At 49.8% G+C, this 15,741-nt stretch overlaps 1 protein-coding gene across 8 annotated transcripts in view; it reads left to right on the forward strand.

Moving 5' to 3' along the window:
- Positions 1–15,741, forward strand: part of IRAG1 (inositol 1,4,5-triphosphate receptor associated 1) — a 148,886-nt gene that overhangs the window by 70,929 nt on the left and 62,216 nt on the right. For 5 of the 8 annotated variants that reach the window (XM_074372398.1, XM_074372396.1, XM_074372394.1 and 2 more), the window contains exon 2: positions 3,660–3,817. The exons of 2 other annotated variants lie outside the window; for them this stretch is intronic. In XM_074372398.1, coding sequence (XP_074228499.1) covers positions 3,749–3,817 — 69 coding nt within the window. In that variant the 5' untranslated portion in view covers positions 3,660–3,748. Of the gene's footprint in view, positions 1–3,659; positions 3,818–13,653; positions 13,687–15,741 lie in introns of those variants that run through there. One more of the 8 variants, XM_074372399.1, reaches the window with a different exon arrangement.

A 15,741-nucleotide genomic window follows, 5' to 3' on the forward strand; every position in this document is an offset into this window, starting at 1 on the left:
CCTCTTAGTGCTTGTCTGAATTAACTCAGTCCTGTTTTACTTTACTTTCTGACCCAGGGACTGACTGAAGGTCTTTCTTGAGGAGCAGGAGGTAAAGGAAAGGAAGTAGAGATATTTCTGATGCAACTTTGTAATACCATGATCCTAGAATCCATGGGGTGGGACCTTCACATCTGTGGTTTATTGTGACTCGGAAGAATTTGGGATTTCAGGGACTCCCAGGGTCGGAAAAGGCCCCTGAGGTGGGTTAGGAATCCTATGACCCTTGCTTCAGCCTTTGCTGAAACTCTCCCAGGAATGGGGAACTCACTACCTTAAAGAGGAGCCCATTTCATTTTCAGATGGTTCCAGCCACTAGAAAGTTTTCCCTTGCATTGATCTGACATTTCAGTCATTGGCCGTGACTCTACCCTTTGGGGACAATAGAATTACATGAATGGCTTTCAAGTATCAGCAAAGAGATTTTATTTCTTCCTGCACCTTCCCCTTTGTAGGCTAAAGGTCTTTAGTTTTTTTTTTTTTTTTTTAACATAGTTCTTGTCCTGCTTTCCCTTTTTGGAACATGCCTCAGTTTATCTGAATCCCTCCTAGCATGCAGAACACAATACACTTCGTGTAGGTTAAGACATAAAAAAAGAAAAGTAGAACTGTCACCTCCCATATTTTGGAAACCATATACCTATTAAGACAGCCTGGACCTGCACATACATTACACATCATTTTAAGAGTTTTCTTGGGAGGTGTAGCCAACTTTGCTGGTAGAACTGGATTTTGTAAATACTCTTTTGTTACCCTCAAACCCCTCTTTTGTTATGGTACCCGACTACCGTATACTTTGCCCAGCATCACTGTTGTCACTGCTACAGAAATCCAAGTAAAGATGATAGAAAATAATCACAGAGCTCACCTTTGAGCTGGGAGACACAGCACTCATTCCTGGGAGCCAGGTTAAGTCTGTCCAGTAGGGCTTCTCCCTTCCTGCCTTATCTCCTCCACTAGGCCTGCAGCTCTTCTGTTCAGAGAAATTCAGTCAGCATTTCAGTGTTCGTAACTCAGCCCAAACATCATTTCTAATGTGGAATCTTCCCTATAACTATATCCCACCTGTCCCAATTTCCACAGTTAGGGACCCTTTTCTGGGATCCTGCAGCTTCTCACTTTCAAAGTGTTTACCCCCTTATCTTGTTTTCCATCTGCCTCCTACCAGTGGACTGCGTGCGCTTTGAGGGCCAAGACCACATCTGCATCATCTTTATGTCACCAGCGCCCAGCCCAGAGTCTGATAGAGTAGGTGTGAGTGTTCATGGTGAAGGAATGAATGGATCAGTTCGTGGATAGTCTACTTGAGATGAGATTTCTTGAGCCGGCCAGCAGAGGGCATCCCAACTGTTTCATAGCTGTATGGGGCTACCTTTCCACTGCAGAGAATGACCTAAGTCAAGATGGTGGTCATAATGACTAACCTCGGAGCTGAAGTTCTCCAGTTCTTTAAATACAAGTCAACAAGCATTTTTTGATGAATCTTCTGGGTAGCTGTGATTAAATCAGACCTATTGCCTGCCTCGGGGAGCTCAGTCAGAGGTGTGTGTTGGCTAGGGGCATCTGTCAGAGAAGTGGCTGATGGCCAGGTCTGAGCCTCCCCACGCGGAGCTCTTTCTGTGGGATGGGAATAGCGGCTGGTATCATCGGTGGGGGCAGGGCTTTCTGACTCCTCCTCCTGAGGCCTCCAACAGACAGCACCTCACACAAGACCCAGGATGTAGTAGGTACTCAGTAAATGACAGAGTCCTCCATCTCCCCTGTGTGGATCCCAGCAGCCCCCTGACTGTGGCTGAGGGCAGGGTCTGAGGATGACTCCTGCCTCTGGTGGTTTTCATCTGCTGCCCCCAGAGCAGCTCTTTCAGGGAATCTCTGAGGTTGCAGAACCAGGCTGGTTGTTGGTTCTTCGAATCCCCACTCAACTAGGGCAGGACACCTCAAGGAGTTTAGGGGTGGGAAGAGGCCAGGCAGAGCCCTCTGGACTCTGGCCAAGCTTCTGAGCTGCAGCCCAACATGCAGGTGGCCTCTGTGAGGACCTACTCCATGCTGAGTGCTGTTGCTTTTCATCCTTGGAATAATCCTGAGAGGAAGAATCCTGATTCTTATGTCTGTTCCCTTGATGAGGAAACCAGGGCTCAGAGGTGAAGCCGTGATTCACAGTGAGCGGCAGAGCGGGCAGTCAAATCCAGGTATCTGGTTTCGGAGCCTGTGCTCTTTCTACTTTGCTCCCCTGCCTCTCCAAATAGGGACCTGACGTGACTGGTCCCCTTTCCTAAGAGGAAGCCTAGGAGCTGGACCCATTGGCTCAGGTCTGTTGAATGGATTATGGTCCTAAACCTCTTGACTGGCAAGAAACATGGAAGAGTGATTAGTGGTTACAAGTAACAGTAGTGGGTAGTTACAAGTAGTTTGTACTAACAAGTAGTTACAAGTTAGTAGTTATAAGTAAATCCAACCCAAACTGACTTAAACACTGAGAGATTTAGTTGTTTGTGTAACTCGCTAGTTCAGAGAGCGTTCTGGCTACAGGTGAGCTTTGATCGGGGCTCCAGCTCCATTTCTCTGCAGGTCTCCTGGCTCTGCTTTCTTCTGGGTATGCCAGTTTTATCCTCAACCTGGCCTCGCTCATGGAAACAAAATGGTGTCTGCAGCACCAGGTCTCACATCTGCACACTCCACCACCCAGAGCAAGAGAGAGCCTCTGAGTCCCAGAACACTGCCATGTGCTCATTGGCTTAGGCTGGATCTATTGTCTATCTCTAGGCCAATCACTGTGGTGAGATGGATGAGATTATGTTGACTGAGGTCAATCCCAGCAAACCCTTCAGACCGAAGGGGTAAGTCTGGCTTTAGGGAAGCAACACAAGGTTGCTGGGGGTGAGCACTGCACAAGGCACCTGAGATCCACCCTGGCTGAGCCTCCAGAATCTCTAAAATTAGCAGGCCTGACGGCTGTCCTTAAGTGAGGAAACCCCGTACTGAGGGTCAGAAGAGCTGTTGAAGGGCCCAAGGTAAGCCATGAGGCAGAAAGTTAGGAGACACCATCACTTCCTCCTGCCCTACCCGGCCAAGCCAGGCTGTGTAATACAGTGGCCTCCAAATCAGGAAGATCTGGATTCAAATGCTTGGTTCTTTGTATGGTTTGGGCAAGTGGCTTCTACTCTCTGAAGCAGTTCTCTCATCTATAAAGTGTGAATATTAATACCTGTGTCAGAGGCCATCGTGAGGATTAAATTAGGTGATGTCGGTAATTCTCCTAGGATAGTGCCTGGCTCCGAGTAGCTGCTCAATAAATGGTTGACAAATAGAAGTCTGCTCCCAATGGTCCTCCATTGGCTATGGCTTTGAGGCATTTGAAGCTCTCTTCTCCCTTCTGGGATGGCTGTGTTTACTGTACGGCCCAAATTAGATGCAAAATCTCTAAGGTCACCTCTGACTTTGTAAACAGAGCCAGAGAGCAGGAGGAAATGCAAATCCAAATGCCTTCTACTCGCCTATTTTAGCCCTCATTGCTGCAAACTCTAGCCAGCTCTCTCCACGGTTGGTGGCTCCTGAAAACGGGACCCAGCATGGGTCAGGGATGGGAGCGGATTTGACTTGTCCTTTTGGCGTCTCCCCAGCCTGTGGAGCCCAGGCCTCCTGGAGCATCTGTGGGGCTGACACAGCGGAGTTTCCGGGCACACGCAGCCACTCCCGCCAGGAGGCTGCCATGCCCCACATCCCTGAGGACGAGGAGCCCCCCGGAGAGCCACAGGCAGCCCAGAGCCCCGCCGGCCAAGTAAGTGCCCCCTCCCTGCCTACAGCCAGCCCAGCCCGGGCCACGCCAAGCACCCTGGGCTGAGGTCGCAGGGTTTGCCGACAGCCTGTGCAGGCTGCAGTGGGCCTGGGGAAGATGTGTGGCTTCCACACTGAGGAATAAATACCCAAAGTTTGTTTGAATTGACCAAGGCCCCCACATACCCTGAGTGGAACCTCCTAGTCTGTGTCTGACTGAGGCTTCATGGGAAGTCAAACCACCCTCCTAGAATGGAGAGAGATTTGGAGGAGAATGATCACGGAGGGCCTTGTCATGTCAGGGTTGTGGGCACCAGCACAAGGACACTTACAGTGAATCTGCTTAAAATGAAGATCGAAATTTCTTAGTAAGTGGTGAAAGGGAGTTTCCGTGAGATTTTATTATAAAAAAGGAAATGATGAAAATAAATGAGCGGGTCTCACTGAGGTTTGGTACAAAAGAGATGTGAAGAAGAGTTATTTTTAGCTGCACATATTACAAAATAGTGGTTACCTGCTAATTTTTAAAATGAATGAAGAATTAATCATGTCGATTTTGGTACTGGTATATTTATTTTTGTCTGTTTTTTAATGGAGATATTGGGGATTGAACCCAGGACCTTATGTATACTAAGCCTGTCCTCTACTACTGAGCTATACCCCTCCTCCTGGTATATTCATTTTTTATACCAACAAAACGATCTGTTCACACACTATCACGACCCTCACATCTTACTTTTAGTACTTTTGTTGAGAGATTCTGGTTGTTTAAACTTTAAGGGCTTCATTAATTTTCCTAAGGACCTCTTTCAATCATTCAATATTCAAATCATTCCCTCTTGAAGGACCTATCCTGCCACCACCCTCATCATTTTGTCTTCCTTTGTTACCTGGCTCCATCTGCTCCTCCCTGCTCTAAGACCTTGTACGTAAAGTTCTCAGACATGCTTTTCCAGACTTTGTGAACTTTGCAGTTGGTTTGCACTGAACTTGTATCATCCTGTTGCATCTGGCAGGTCTCCCAACTGCCCTGAGCTAGGGGGATAGACACTTGTTAAGTGAGGGAAGATTGTATGAGGGAGCATTAATGTGAGAAGTAGGCAGATATTTAGTGAATAGTTTCATGTTATGATGACATTTGTTTTCTCACACATCATAATTGTGGGAACTAAGATAATAAATACTTAGAAAAGAATGGCCTCGCATGTGTCCACATCCCAAGCTCGTGGGATCGAGATGTTACAGAATTTGGCAGCCTTGAAGAGCCCTTGAAGTTCTAAATGACAGTGAGCCAAGCCCTCATGCCTTTGGCCGCAGGCACCAGCTCAGGGTTTTATTGAGCCCCATTCCGGGCCACGTCCTGGGCCACGGTGGGTGCTGTTCATAGGTTGCTTTCAGTGGCTCCAAGTTGTCCCTCTGCTTCTCTGAGGGTGACACCCAGCCTTCCCCAGACTGCGTGCTCTGCTGTGCCACTGTCCTGCTGCTGCTCCTCCCCACATGTGGACAGTTCCCTCAAAGAGTTCCCAACAGTGGGCTGTAAGGTTTACCCAACAAAAAGATTTGTTAATCTACTGAAAGCTTGGAGATTAAAGAAGGGAAGGACGACACCGAGCAAAACACTCATACCTGGATTCAAATGTCACTGCTCCCTACCCTCAGGTCACAACTTTCCCACATTCTGTCTCCTTAGCATCCCTACCCCCCAGCCCTGGACCACTTATTCCCATGCCATCCCTGACTCCTTCCAATTCACTCACAATGATCGTACCCTTAAGCCAGATTCTGATGCAAAATCTCCCAGATCCTGAGCAACTCCCCCAAACAGCAGTGATGCCTTGCTCCCAAAGAATGCAAATGTTCCTGAAAAATAACTAGAAAGATTGACAAAGATGCAACTATACCCTCAGTGAAGAGATCCTTTTACACTGAGTTCAGTTCCTCTTGGTTCCAAACCTCTCTAATTAAAAGACGCTTCAATCCTTCTCCTTAACAGACACAAAAGCAGACATCACAAAAGCCTGCTGGCCATTATGGCCATCATGGCTTGAAACTCCACCTAGGTGTAGCTTCCCTGGGTCAGAGGTGAGGGTGAGTTTCTAGGGGTGGCCAAGCAGGGGGAGGGCTCCATGAGCTCATCACACATAGGGGTCAGAGAGCCCCAGCTGAACAGCAGGAAGTCCAGATTCCAGGCCCCCACAAAGCTCACTCTCCCTGTGACCTTGAACCAGAACCAGACTTCGATAATATGAGAGGGGGGCCCCCATGGTTGCTGAAGCTCCTTCAAATGCTCATGGGAAGCCAAGACAATAAAGAGACTATTTGTAGACTCTGATAGCCTCTGCATTGCCAGAGTCCAGCAGGAGAAGGACCTGAAGAATTCAGGTGAGCTGGAGCCCGGATGCTCAGGTCCTATAGGGCAGGACCATTAGCACAGGATTGAAGAATGTGGACTCTGGAGTCAGACTAAGCTGGGTTCAAGACATAGCTCCTCCACATCCTGGTCGAGAGACCTCATATGAGTCTGTTAAATTTTCTGTGCCCCTGGTTACTCATGTTTCCCCAAAGCCAGTGTATTTGCTGCCTTCTGGGCTCTGCTCAGCCCAACCCTTGAGGGCCTTCTTTGGCCTGAAGGACCGTGGATGCTGGGACAGGTTAGACCCCAGGCAGAAGGCCACATCAGATTCAGTATTCTTTTCACCCTGCCCTGACTGACAGGCCCTGGGCATCCCTGAGTTCTCCAGAAGCCCACGGGCATCGTCAGCAGAGGGCAGCTCCCTCTTGCACCCGGCAGACAACCCACCTTGGGCTTCTCTGGCAGCCACAGGCTCATGGGAGGAGTCAGGCCTTGTGAGCTGGGCTAGAGCCTCCAGGGCCGGGGCCTGAGTCCCTGAGAGCAACGGAAGCCAGGGAAGCGGGGTTTGTCAGGAGGACTGGGTTAGAACTCCTGGTACAGTGTGAATTCCCACTCTGTGAAGCAGGCAAAGAACAGAGCATCCTTCTGAGTTTACAGCTCCCTGGGGTCCAGCCCTACTTCTGGTTCCTTAGGCCCCAGCCCCCATTTCCCATCACTGGCACGAGCACTAGCTGAGGCTTTCTTACACCAAAACACAAATCTGTAGGCATAGATCCTGGTTTTCTTTCTGCACATATATACACAGACCCTCATACACCCTCTTAACGCACACACACTCTGTAGGACCTTAATCAGAAGCTGTAATCAAAATCCAGGAAGAAAGAAAGCCTCCTGACAATGCGCTCTGTGAGGAGGCTGTGTCCTGAGCAGTGTTTCCTGGCTTGGCCCTTGAACAGGGAGGGGCTCAAAGGCAGGAGCTTGTAGCCAAGAGGTTCTGGCAGGAATACAAGCTGTCAGGACAAAAGCCTGGAGTCTTAAGGGACCACAGAATGACAGACTGTCAGAGATAGAAGGGAATCACAGATCACAACTAAGCCCCTCTTCCCAGGCAGGCAAAATTCTGCTTGGTGTCCCCCACCCCACCCCCGCTCCCCCGTCACCTGGGAACTTGTTAACCCGAGATTCCCCTGTAAACCCAGACCCACTGACCCGGAGTCGCCTGGGGTGGGTCTTGGGAACCTGGAGGAGCGACTTGTACCCAGAGCTCCCTGCCACACAAGGAAGTCTGTGCTGTGAACGGCACCCCTGCCTTCTGGTCAGGCTGGGGCCTGCCTGCCCCCAACTCCCCATCACTTCTGCCCTCACAGCGGCCTGCCGTGGGAAGACTCCCCAGAGGCAGGAGGGCGGTTTCTGCGTCTTCCCGGAGCCTCTTCCCCTCCAGTTCCTTCAGGCTTTGCTCCCATGACAGTTTTCAGAGCCTCCTCCAACCCCCTGACCTCTGGACACATCCTGGCCTGTCTCTGCCCCACCGAGAGCACCACACCTGGCCCCAGGCCCCAGGGCAGTGTGACCAGGACATCAACTCTTTCCAAGCCTATCAGCAGCAGCCATCTTAGAGACTCTGCTTACTGGGACAGTGTGGCCTCTTCAGGGGGCCTTACAAGCCTGTGAAGAAGTTAATATTAGCTGTAAGGGCCCAAATGGCACTGCTTCCCACTTTCACCTGGACAACCCCGCCCTCCTCCACGGGTTTCTGGAAGTCCCCGGGGCAGGTCAGTCTGAGCTCATGAGCAGATCTTACATCTTTCACACCATCTGCTCTGGCATCCCTCCTGCCACCACCCCCTCACCACCCCCCACCACCCCCTCACCACCCCTCACCACCCCCTCACCACCCCCCACCACCCCTCACCACCCCCCACCACCCCCCACCACCCCTCACCACCCCTCACCACCCCCTCACAAACCCCTCACCACCCCTCACCACCCCCCACCACCCCCTCACCACCCCTCACCACCCCCTCACCACCCCCCACCACCCCTCACCACCCCCCACCACCCCCCACCACCCCTCACCACCCCTCACCACCCCCTCACAAACCCCTCACCACCCCTCACCACCCCCCACCACCCCCTCACCACCCCTCACCACCCCCTCACCACCCCCCACCACCCCTCACCACCCCCTCACCACCCCCTCACCACCCCCCACCACCCCTCACCACCCCCTCACCACCCCCTCACCCAGTCTCCATTATCCACAAAGCCACTAATGACAACTAACCTCATGCCGCCAGCTTAAGTAGTCTACTGTATTAATCCATTTAACTTCCAAGCAACCTTATAAGGTAGCTATCATCATCCTCATTTCGTCGCTGAAGAAACTAAGGCACGGAGAAATTAAGTACCTTCCTCTAGGGTCACACAGCTTGTAAGTGACAGGCCCAGGATTTGAACCCAGGCAGCTGGACCCCAGAGCCCACACTCTTGTCTCTGCCCTGCCCTGAGCACTGTAAGCTTTGGCTCCGGGGCCCTCTGTGAGAGGTGCCTGGACCAAGAGAACACTGTCCCCTGCTCCCAAAGAGGGCCAACCTCCACGTAAACCCCAAAGCACCACAGAATGGGGCACTGGGTCTCACCAAATGCCTTCTGTCTGCTGTCCCTTACGGTGCATGAGCCCCTAGGCTTTGCTGGAAGCTCCGTCTATCCTTGGATGCACGGTGACTCCTAGAAACCCAGCCCACTGTGCTGTTCCTGCTTCACACTGCACACAAGCCTCACTCTGATCCCAGGCCTCCCTGAGCGCCTGCTTGGTTCCACACTTTCTGATCCTCTGACGGAAACTGGTGCTTAACTCTCACATACAGCAGCGTCTGGCTGACGGGATCACGGCATCCCTGCTCCCACCCTGACTCCTATCCCCAGTTGATAGCTAACTGAAAATAAGGTTGGAGTGTGCTCTGGAGAAGCAGCCCTCTGCATGTGGCCCCAGCGGGAAGGGACATGTGTGTGGAGCCCCGAGAAGCTCTGGCCTCCCCCCATTTTGGCCCTGAGTTGGATAGCGTGGTAGCTACTGCCATAGCAGACCTGGAACTCTCCCTGTTGTGTCAGCATAGTAAGAGACCCATCCAGGCTCCCCACCGTCATCCTTCTTGGCTGTCCTTTTAGAAGAGTTCCAAGCAGGGTTCCTCAAGCAGCCAGGGATTTCTGGAAGGGACAGGAAACGCTTCTGATTCATAGGAATGTGAGATTTAAGCTGTGTGGGGGAGTGGAAAGGGTCTGGGCTTCACATCCCCGAGTGCAACCTTGGGTAAGTTATTCATTGTGCCTCAGTCTTCTCCTCTATAAGCCAAGTGTTACAGTAAATCACCACTAACCACAGCTAACTTTTAAGGCACCCTTGCTGTGTTGCAGGCACTGTGCTAGGTTTGTTGCCTACATGATCTCATTTAATTTTCACACTGCCCCTGTGAGGTAGGTACTATTGCTGTTCCCATTTATAGATGAATTTCAGCACAGGTTAGAAAGTAACGTGCAGTAGGTAACACAACTAAGTGGTTAGGTGATAGGAGCCTAGATTCAAGTGCTCAGTCCCTCATACAGCACAGAACAGTTTACAAACAGCTTTCACAGGTATCACTGCAATGGGTCCTGTAACATCACTGTGAGGACAGAGATCATCCTCCCCAGGCAACTGGAATTGCAGAGCAGTTAAGTATGACATCCAGTTGCAAGGAAAGAAATTAACACTTGGGGCTCCTACCATGTCCTGGGCTAGACTGTTGACACTTGTTATCTCAGATACCCTTCCTAATGCCCTGTGAGTCAGCAGTGACTGTACCCATTTTACAGATCAGGAAACCGAGGCACAGAGAGGTTAAGCCAGCTGTCCAGAGTCACATAACAAGGCCTGGATTCCACCGCCTCATGACCGTAAGCCGAGGAAATGGGCCTAGAATGATTGTTTCTTCTTTCTAGTCCAGAAAGTGCCCCATTTTACTGTAGTGGAGTTTGAGCGCACAGGAAAGGGATAACTGTTCATTTACATGTGGTAGGTATTCAATAAATATGGAATTGAGTTGAATTTACTCAATGAATGTTTATTGAATTTATTCAACAAGTGTTTATTGAGCCCTAACCAACCAAGGCCCCGCTCTCAGGGGGTCACTTCCCAGTGGATTTACAGTTGAATGATGATGCTTTCTGATCTGATTTGCTCTCTCTGATCAGGAACTGGAGGATCCTTGTTCTGTGCTGTACCTAGGAATAGAGCTTAACAACACGCTTTACTGTGTAAGGGGGGTTGCCAACTTTACTCTTCATCTTACTTCCCCTTGGCTGCTCAGGCCTTGTCATCACTGGCCAATGGACTGGGGTTCTGTCTACACCTCTGTGGAGACTCTGGAGAAATACGTGCTCTCCATTGGGGGAAAAGGGTTTAGGACTCAAAGAATTGATCCTCTCTCAGGAATGACATGAAGACAAAATAGATAATGCATGTAAAACACTTGGAATCTGGTAAGGACTTTGCAGAGAGGGGAGACCCCCCCAACCCTCCCAACTAACTTAATGAGAACCCTCCTACCATGCTTCCTATGTGACAGGCACTGCTCTGAGCACCTTACACATAGTAACTTCACAAGAACTGTAGAAGGTAAGTATGATCACTATCCCATTTTACAGATGAGAAAACTGGGGCAAGGAATTACTAGAACAAGGGCAGTACCTTGAATGTGCCACTTGAGGATTTTGGATTCATCCTCTCTGAGCTCACTTCCACTTATCTTATCCCACCCTTTGCAAGAACAGCCTCCATTGAGATCTTTAAATACATTTTTAGTAAAGCATTAGGATCTGTTGTACAAAATATTGGAGACATCTATTGGGTACCTGCTATGTGGTCTCAACCCCTCAAGGTAGATATTATTATTATCTCTATTTTATAGAAGAAGACACTGAGTCTCTGGGAGGTTATGTAATTGTCAAAGGTCACGTGGTTGTGTCATGGTTGAGGGGAGATTCAAACCCATTTCTGCTGAGGTTTTCCTGCTACCTTTGCCTCCTTCCCTGACCCCACCTAGGAGTAAGGCTAGTGTCCTGGACACCAGAAGCCCCAGGGATGGGAGGCAGGTACTTGATGCCTCATCCTCTGTGGAAGAGAAGCTTGAAAAAGGTCAAGAAGACAGTTCCCCCAGGATGGCTTCTAGTGGTTCTGGTCAGAGAGTAAGCACTGAGATTGTAGCTATGGACAAAGCAGAAAGTGCTTTAGAAATGCTGGTCATTACAGATGGTCAAGAATATATATTACAATTACTTATCCTTAGTCCCTATTGTGAGTAATGGAGTAGATTGTCATTTTTTGTTTCTCTGATTTACCTGTCAGATTGCGTATCAGCTACTTAGGGTCAGGGGCAGTGCTTTTCATGTATCTCCAACCCTCAGCATAGGCTCTAGCATGTGGTAGGAGCTCATGGAAGGATGGATGGGTGGATGGATGGCCGATGAGTGGGTACATGGGTAGAGAGATGGATGGTTGTGTGACAGGTTGGGTGGATAATTTGGCTGTATGGATGATTAAATGCTTGGACTTGAGGGAGGGGAGATGGAGGGAGGAACAGTGTTAGGGCAGGAGGGAGGAGGAGAGGATAGAAGAGGGTGATGATGATTAGTGGCTGGCGGGCTGGATGATACCTCTCCACAGAGGGAGACTAACAGACACTGTGTGCACGTTCACACTGCTGCCGTCTGTTGGCGTGAGACTGAGAACAGTGATGAAGAGGGCAGGATCATCTGGTGGTGGCTGGTCCCTGACCACTAAGAATAGGGTGGAAAATGGCAGGAAAGAGGGTCCACCAGAGGCAGGGCGGGCCATGGGTGCGTGAGGAGATCCACACGATGGGCACCGGGGAGCCTTCGGGGAGCTGGGAACTGGTCCTCCGTGCTTGGCAGGGAGGAGCCCAAGGCCCAGTAGAGCTCAGCAGAGGCTCTTCTGCTCTCTCCCATGCTCTGACGACTCACTGCTGGAACAATCATTTTCTTGCAAGTCCCCAGAGTCCTTTTATCCTGTCACAAGAGTGCTGAGCCCTCTTTGCTGCTGGGGCCCCTCTCTGCAGAGGCAGTCCCTGTCTACAGCCCAGGCTGTGAGGGCAGGACCTGAGGATACAGTCACCACAGCACAGTGCCCACCCTCCGTCACCACCCTCACCATCATCATCATTATTAGTGCTTTATTTCATCCAACCCTTAAAACAAGCCTGGAAAATAGGGATTATTAGCTCCACATAATGTTTGAGAACATGAAACTCAGAGACGTTAAGTAACTTGCCCAAGGTCACCCAGGTGAGATGCCAGTCTGGACCTCCCGACATCACCACCCACACTGCCTTCCTGCAGGATCCTTCTCTCCCAGTCCATCTGCCAGGGCCCAAGTGCAGGAGCTAAACGCCCCACTCCCTCCTGGGCCGGCTGGGCTGGTCTGTTGCTCAGAGCTTCCGCGCCAGGCCTAGTCACGTGACATTGGGGAAGGGATGCTAATATTCCCGGCTGTGACACTGGCCTATATTTATCCCTGCACCCAGGCAGTTAGGAAACAGTGGTGCATTCCTGGGAATTTATGAGAGAAATAAACATTTAACTGTTTCTATAAGGTTTATTTAAGGAGAACAAAATGTGACCTGCTGGCTTATTATATAGAATGAGCTTGCCAGGAGATGGCCCAGCCCCGTCAGTGCCCAGGGCTGGCTCCAGAGAAGGGGAACAGATCCCTGAGGAGACTGGGCCTCTGGCAGGGTGAGAGGGGTGCCCCTGCTATCTTTCCTCCAGCTGTGTGTTCAGCCTGGAGGGCTTCCTAGAGGAAGAGGCTCTTGGGGGAAGGTGCAGCTTGGAAGAATAAGAGAGGAGTGTCAGAGGCCTGTTGGACACCAGGAACCAGGGGAGGTGAGACTCGAGACCTGGAGACAATTGGTAAGGGCAACATGTGTAGTGGGAAGGCCAACAGGCCCTGTGTTGGTCTCTTCCCCTATTTCCCGGCTGCGCAGCCCTGGACAAATCCTTTTTTTTTTTTTTTTTTGGTGAAGTGGGGATTGAAATGGGAAAAGAGGGGAGAAAAAGAAATATATCAGCCCCCTATTCCACGCTCAGGGCTTTTGCGTTCACTTTCTCATCTCCTCCGTGCGATTCTGTAAGGCCAGGAGGTATTATCACCCCCGGCTGTACATGCGCATCCTGAGGTTCATTCGCAGAGTTGCTGGAAGGATTACGAGAAAACACACAGGAAGTGTCTGGCACAGGGCCCCGCGTGCGGTAACTCAGAGTAAATGTCACTTCCCTCTATCCAGGTTTGTCTCCTTGCTTCTCCTGTCTGTAAAAGGCATCTCTACTTGGCCTGAGATGCAGATGGTGAGACAGGACGTGGAGCCAGGTGAAGGGGGACTTGGAGTTGGGCTTCCGTGGGACTCTGATTACTTGAGCTTGTGTGGCCAGATGCCCAGGGAAGATGCTTTATGGCTGTGACCAGAAAGGTGAGGACCTCCTAATTTAACTGCAACAGATGGTTCAGACTCAGAACTAAGAACAACAGTCTCCTCAAAACCAAATTCCAGAGTCACTCATTTAGCCCCAAAAATACCAATAACAATGTAACATCTGACTCACTGAGCCTTTACTAGCTGCCAGATGCCCTTCTATGAGCTTTCCATCTGGAGTCACCAGATTTAGCAAATGAAAATACAGATATGTGCATGCAATACTTGGGACATACTTACAGTAAAAAATTATTTGTTATTTATCTGAAGCTCCAGTATAACTGAGCATCCTGTATTTTATCTGGCAATCCTATTTCTATATAAACCCATTTAATTCTTGTAACTACCCTGAGAAATAGTTATTTTATAGATGAGGTAACTGAGGCACAGAGAGGTGAGGTAACTTGCCCAAGGTCACACAGCTAGGAAGTGAAAAGCTGTATTGTAAATTAGTGTGGCTCCAGAGCCTGAGGCCTTTTAAATCCTAACGCCATTAACTTTCCTGAGTGCTGCCCCACTAGCTTTCTTGAGGCCCTGCCTTCTATTTCGGCAGCTCAGAGTGGGAGCAGGGATGAATATTTACACTGCATTAAAACCTGGCAGAATTCACCCCAGCGGACCCCTGGAATCTTCCCACTGTCTCCTGATTATGGTCTCCCCAGTGGTCACTAAAGTGAAACACAGCCAGCACAAGACTGAATGTTCCCCCCAAAGACAGTTTTGTAGAAAATTAGAAATGGCCGAGAGCTTTCTGTGAGCTGATGAGGGAGAGAACACTTTGATTTTATTATTGTTTATTTTGCACACATTGGAAGGAGAGAGTGAGGACATTCTAGGACATTCCATCAGAGGATTAGAGGACTTACCCCTGATGGCTTCATGCCTCCTGGTTTTTAAGCGGTTTCAAATTATATGTGTCCGTAGTTACATGCTTGGCACTTGCCACCCATGGCTTGTTTCTGCCTTTCTGTGTGGGCACCTCTGCCCCGACTGTCCTCTGAGTGAGGGTACCTGCAGCCCCATGCGGGACAGTCACCTCCTGAGAGCTTTGCTGCAAGTGGCCTTTCGCCAGGAGGCAGGGAGAACTCCACCAGGAAGCAGCTCCTCCAATGCCTTGCAGATCATCCCTCAGTGTTGACACCAGGTCCGGGGCCTACCTGGGATGGAGGTGGGGGCGGGGAGCAGGGTCCTCCCACCGCACTCCCCATCCCACTGTGTTAACTGGGAAACATTTCAGAGGCCTGCCTAGTTCACCTTTGTCTGCCCAGGTCCTAGCATAGACCATAGCACATAATAGGCATTCAGTACATGTTTGCTGGAGGAAAGGACAGAATAAACTGTAATAATGTGGAATGTTTACAGACCCGCACCTCTCTTAGACTCTTAAGACTTTTAAAAACTTTTGTGAGTCAATCCTAAAAAGGAAGGGTAAGACAGTTTGCAGTAATAGACAATAAAGAATTGGATGGAGCTTGAGGAGTAAGCTGAGGAGGGAGGGAGGGAAGGAGGGACGGAGAGAAAGAGAAGAGGGTGGGGAGGGGAGGGGAGATTTGGGAGGGTAAGCAAGTAAGAGTCAAAGGGGAGAGGAGTGGAGAGGGTGGGAGAAAAGATTTGTTCCCCCTTCCTGTCCTCTGAGGTGAGAGTGAAGAGTGGAATTCTCTTTACATTGCTGCTGACCAATTCTTTAAAGCAAGCTTTCTCAGATGCTGGCCCACATGGGTCATGGCTTCATGAGCTTTCAGATTCAATAGTTTAACTTCAGAGTCAAACCATGGACTGTAAGAAGGAGCATGTATTTCTTTTTATATGCTAGGGGTGTTTATATTTATCAAATCATTCCCCCACTTTCCTAGTTTTGCATTTTTTGTATCATATAGTTTATTGTGGGTGACATCAGATTGCTTTGAGAAATAGGTCATGTGTCGTCAAAGTTAAATAAATAAATGAACTATATTCTACTTACTTAGCAGCTGGAATATGTGAAACTCTTGGAAATGGGTATATAGTGTAACCCCATAACCACCACCGCAACTTTATTTTTCGGAACACAAC

The sequence above is a fragment of the Camelus bactrianus genome, chromosome 10 (genome assembly GCF_048773025.1).
Source record: "Camelus bactrianus isolate YW-2024 breed Bactrian camel chromosome 10, ASM4877302v1, whole genome shotgun sequence".
Taxonomy (NCBI): domain Eukaryota; kingdom Metazoa; phylum Chordata; class Mammalia; order Artiodactyla; family Camelidae; genus Camelus; species Camelus bactrianus.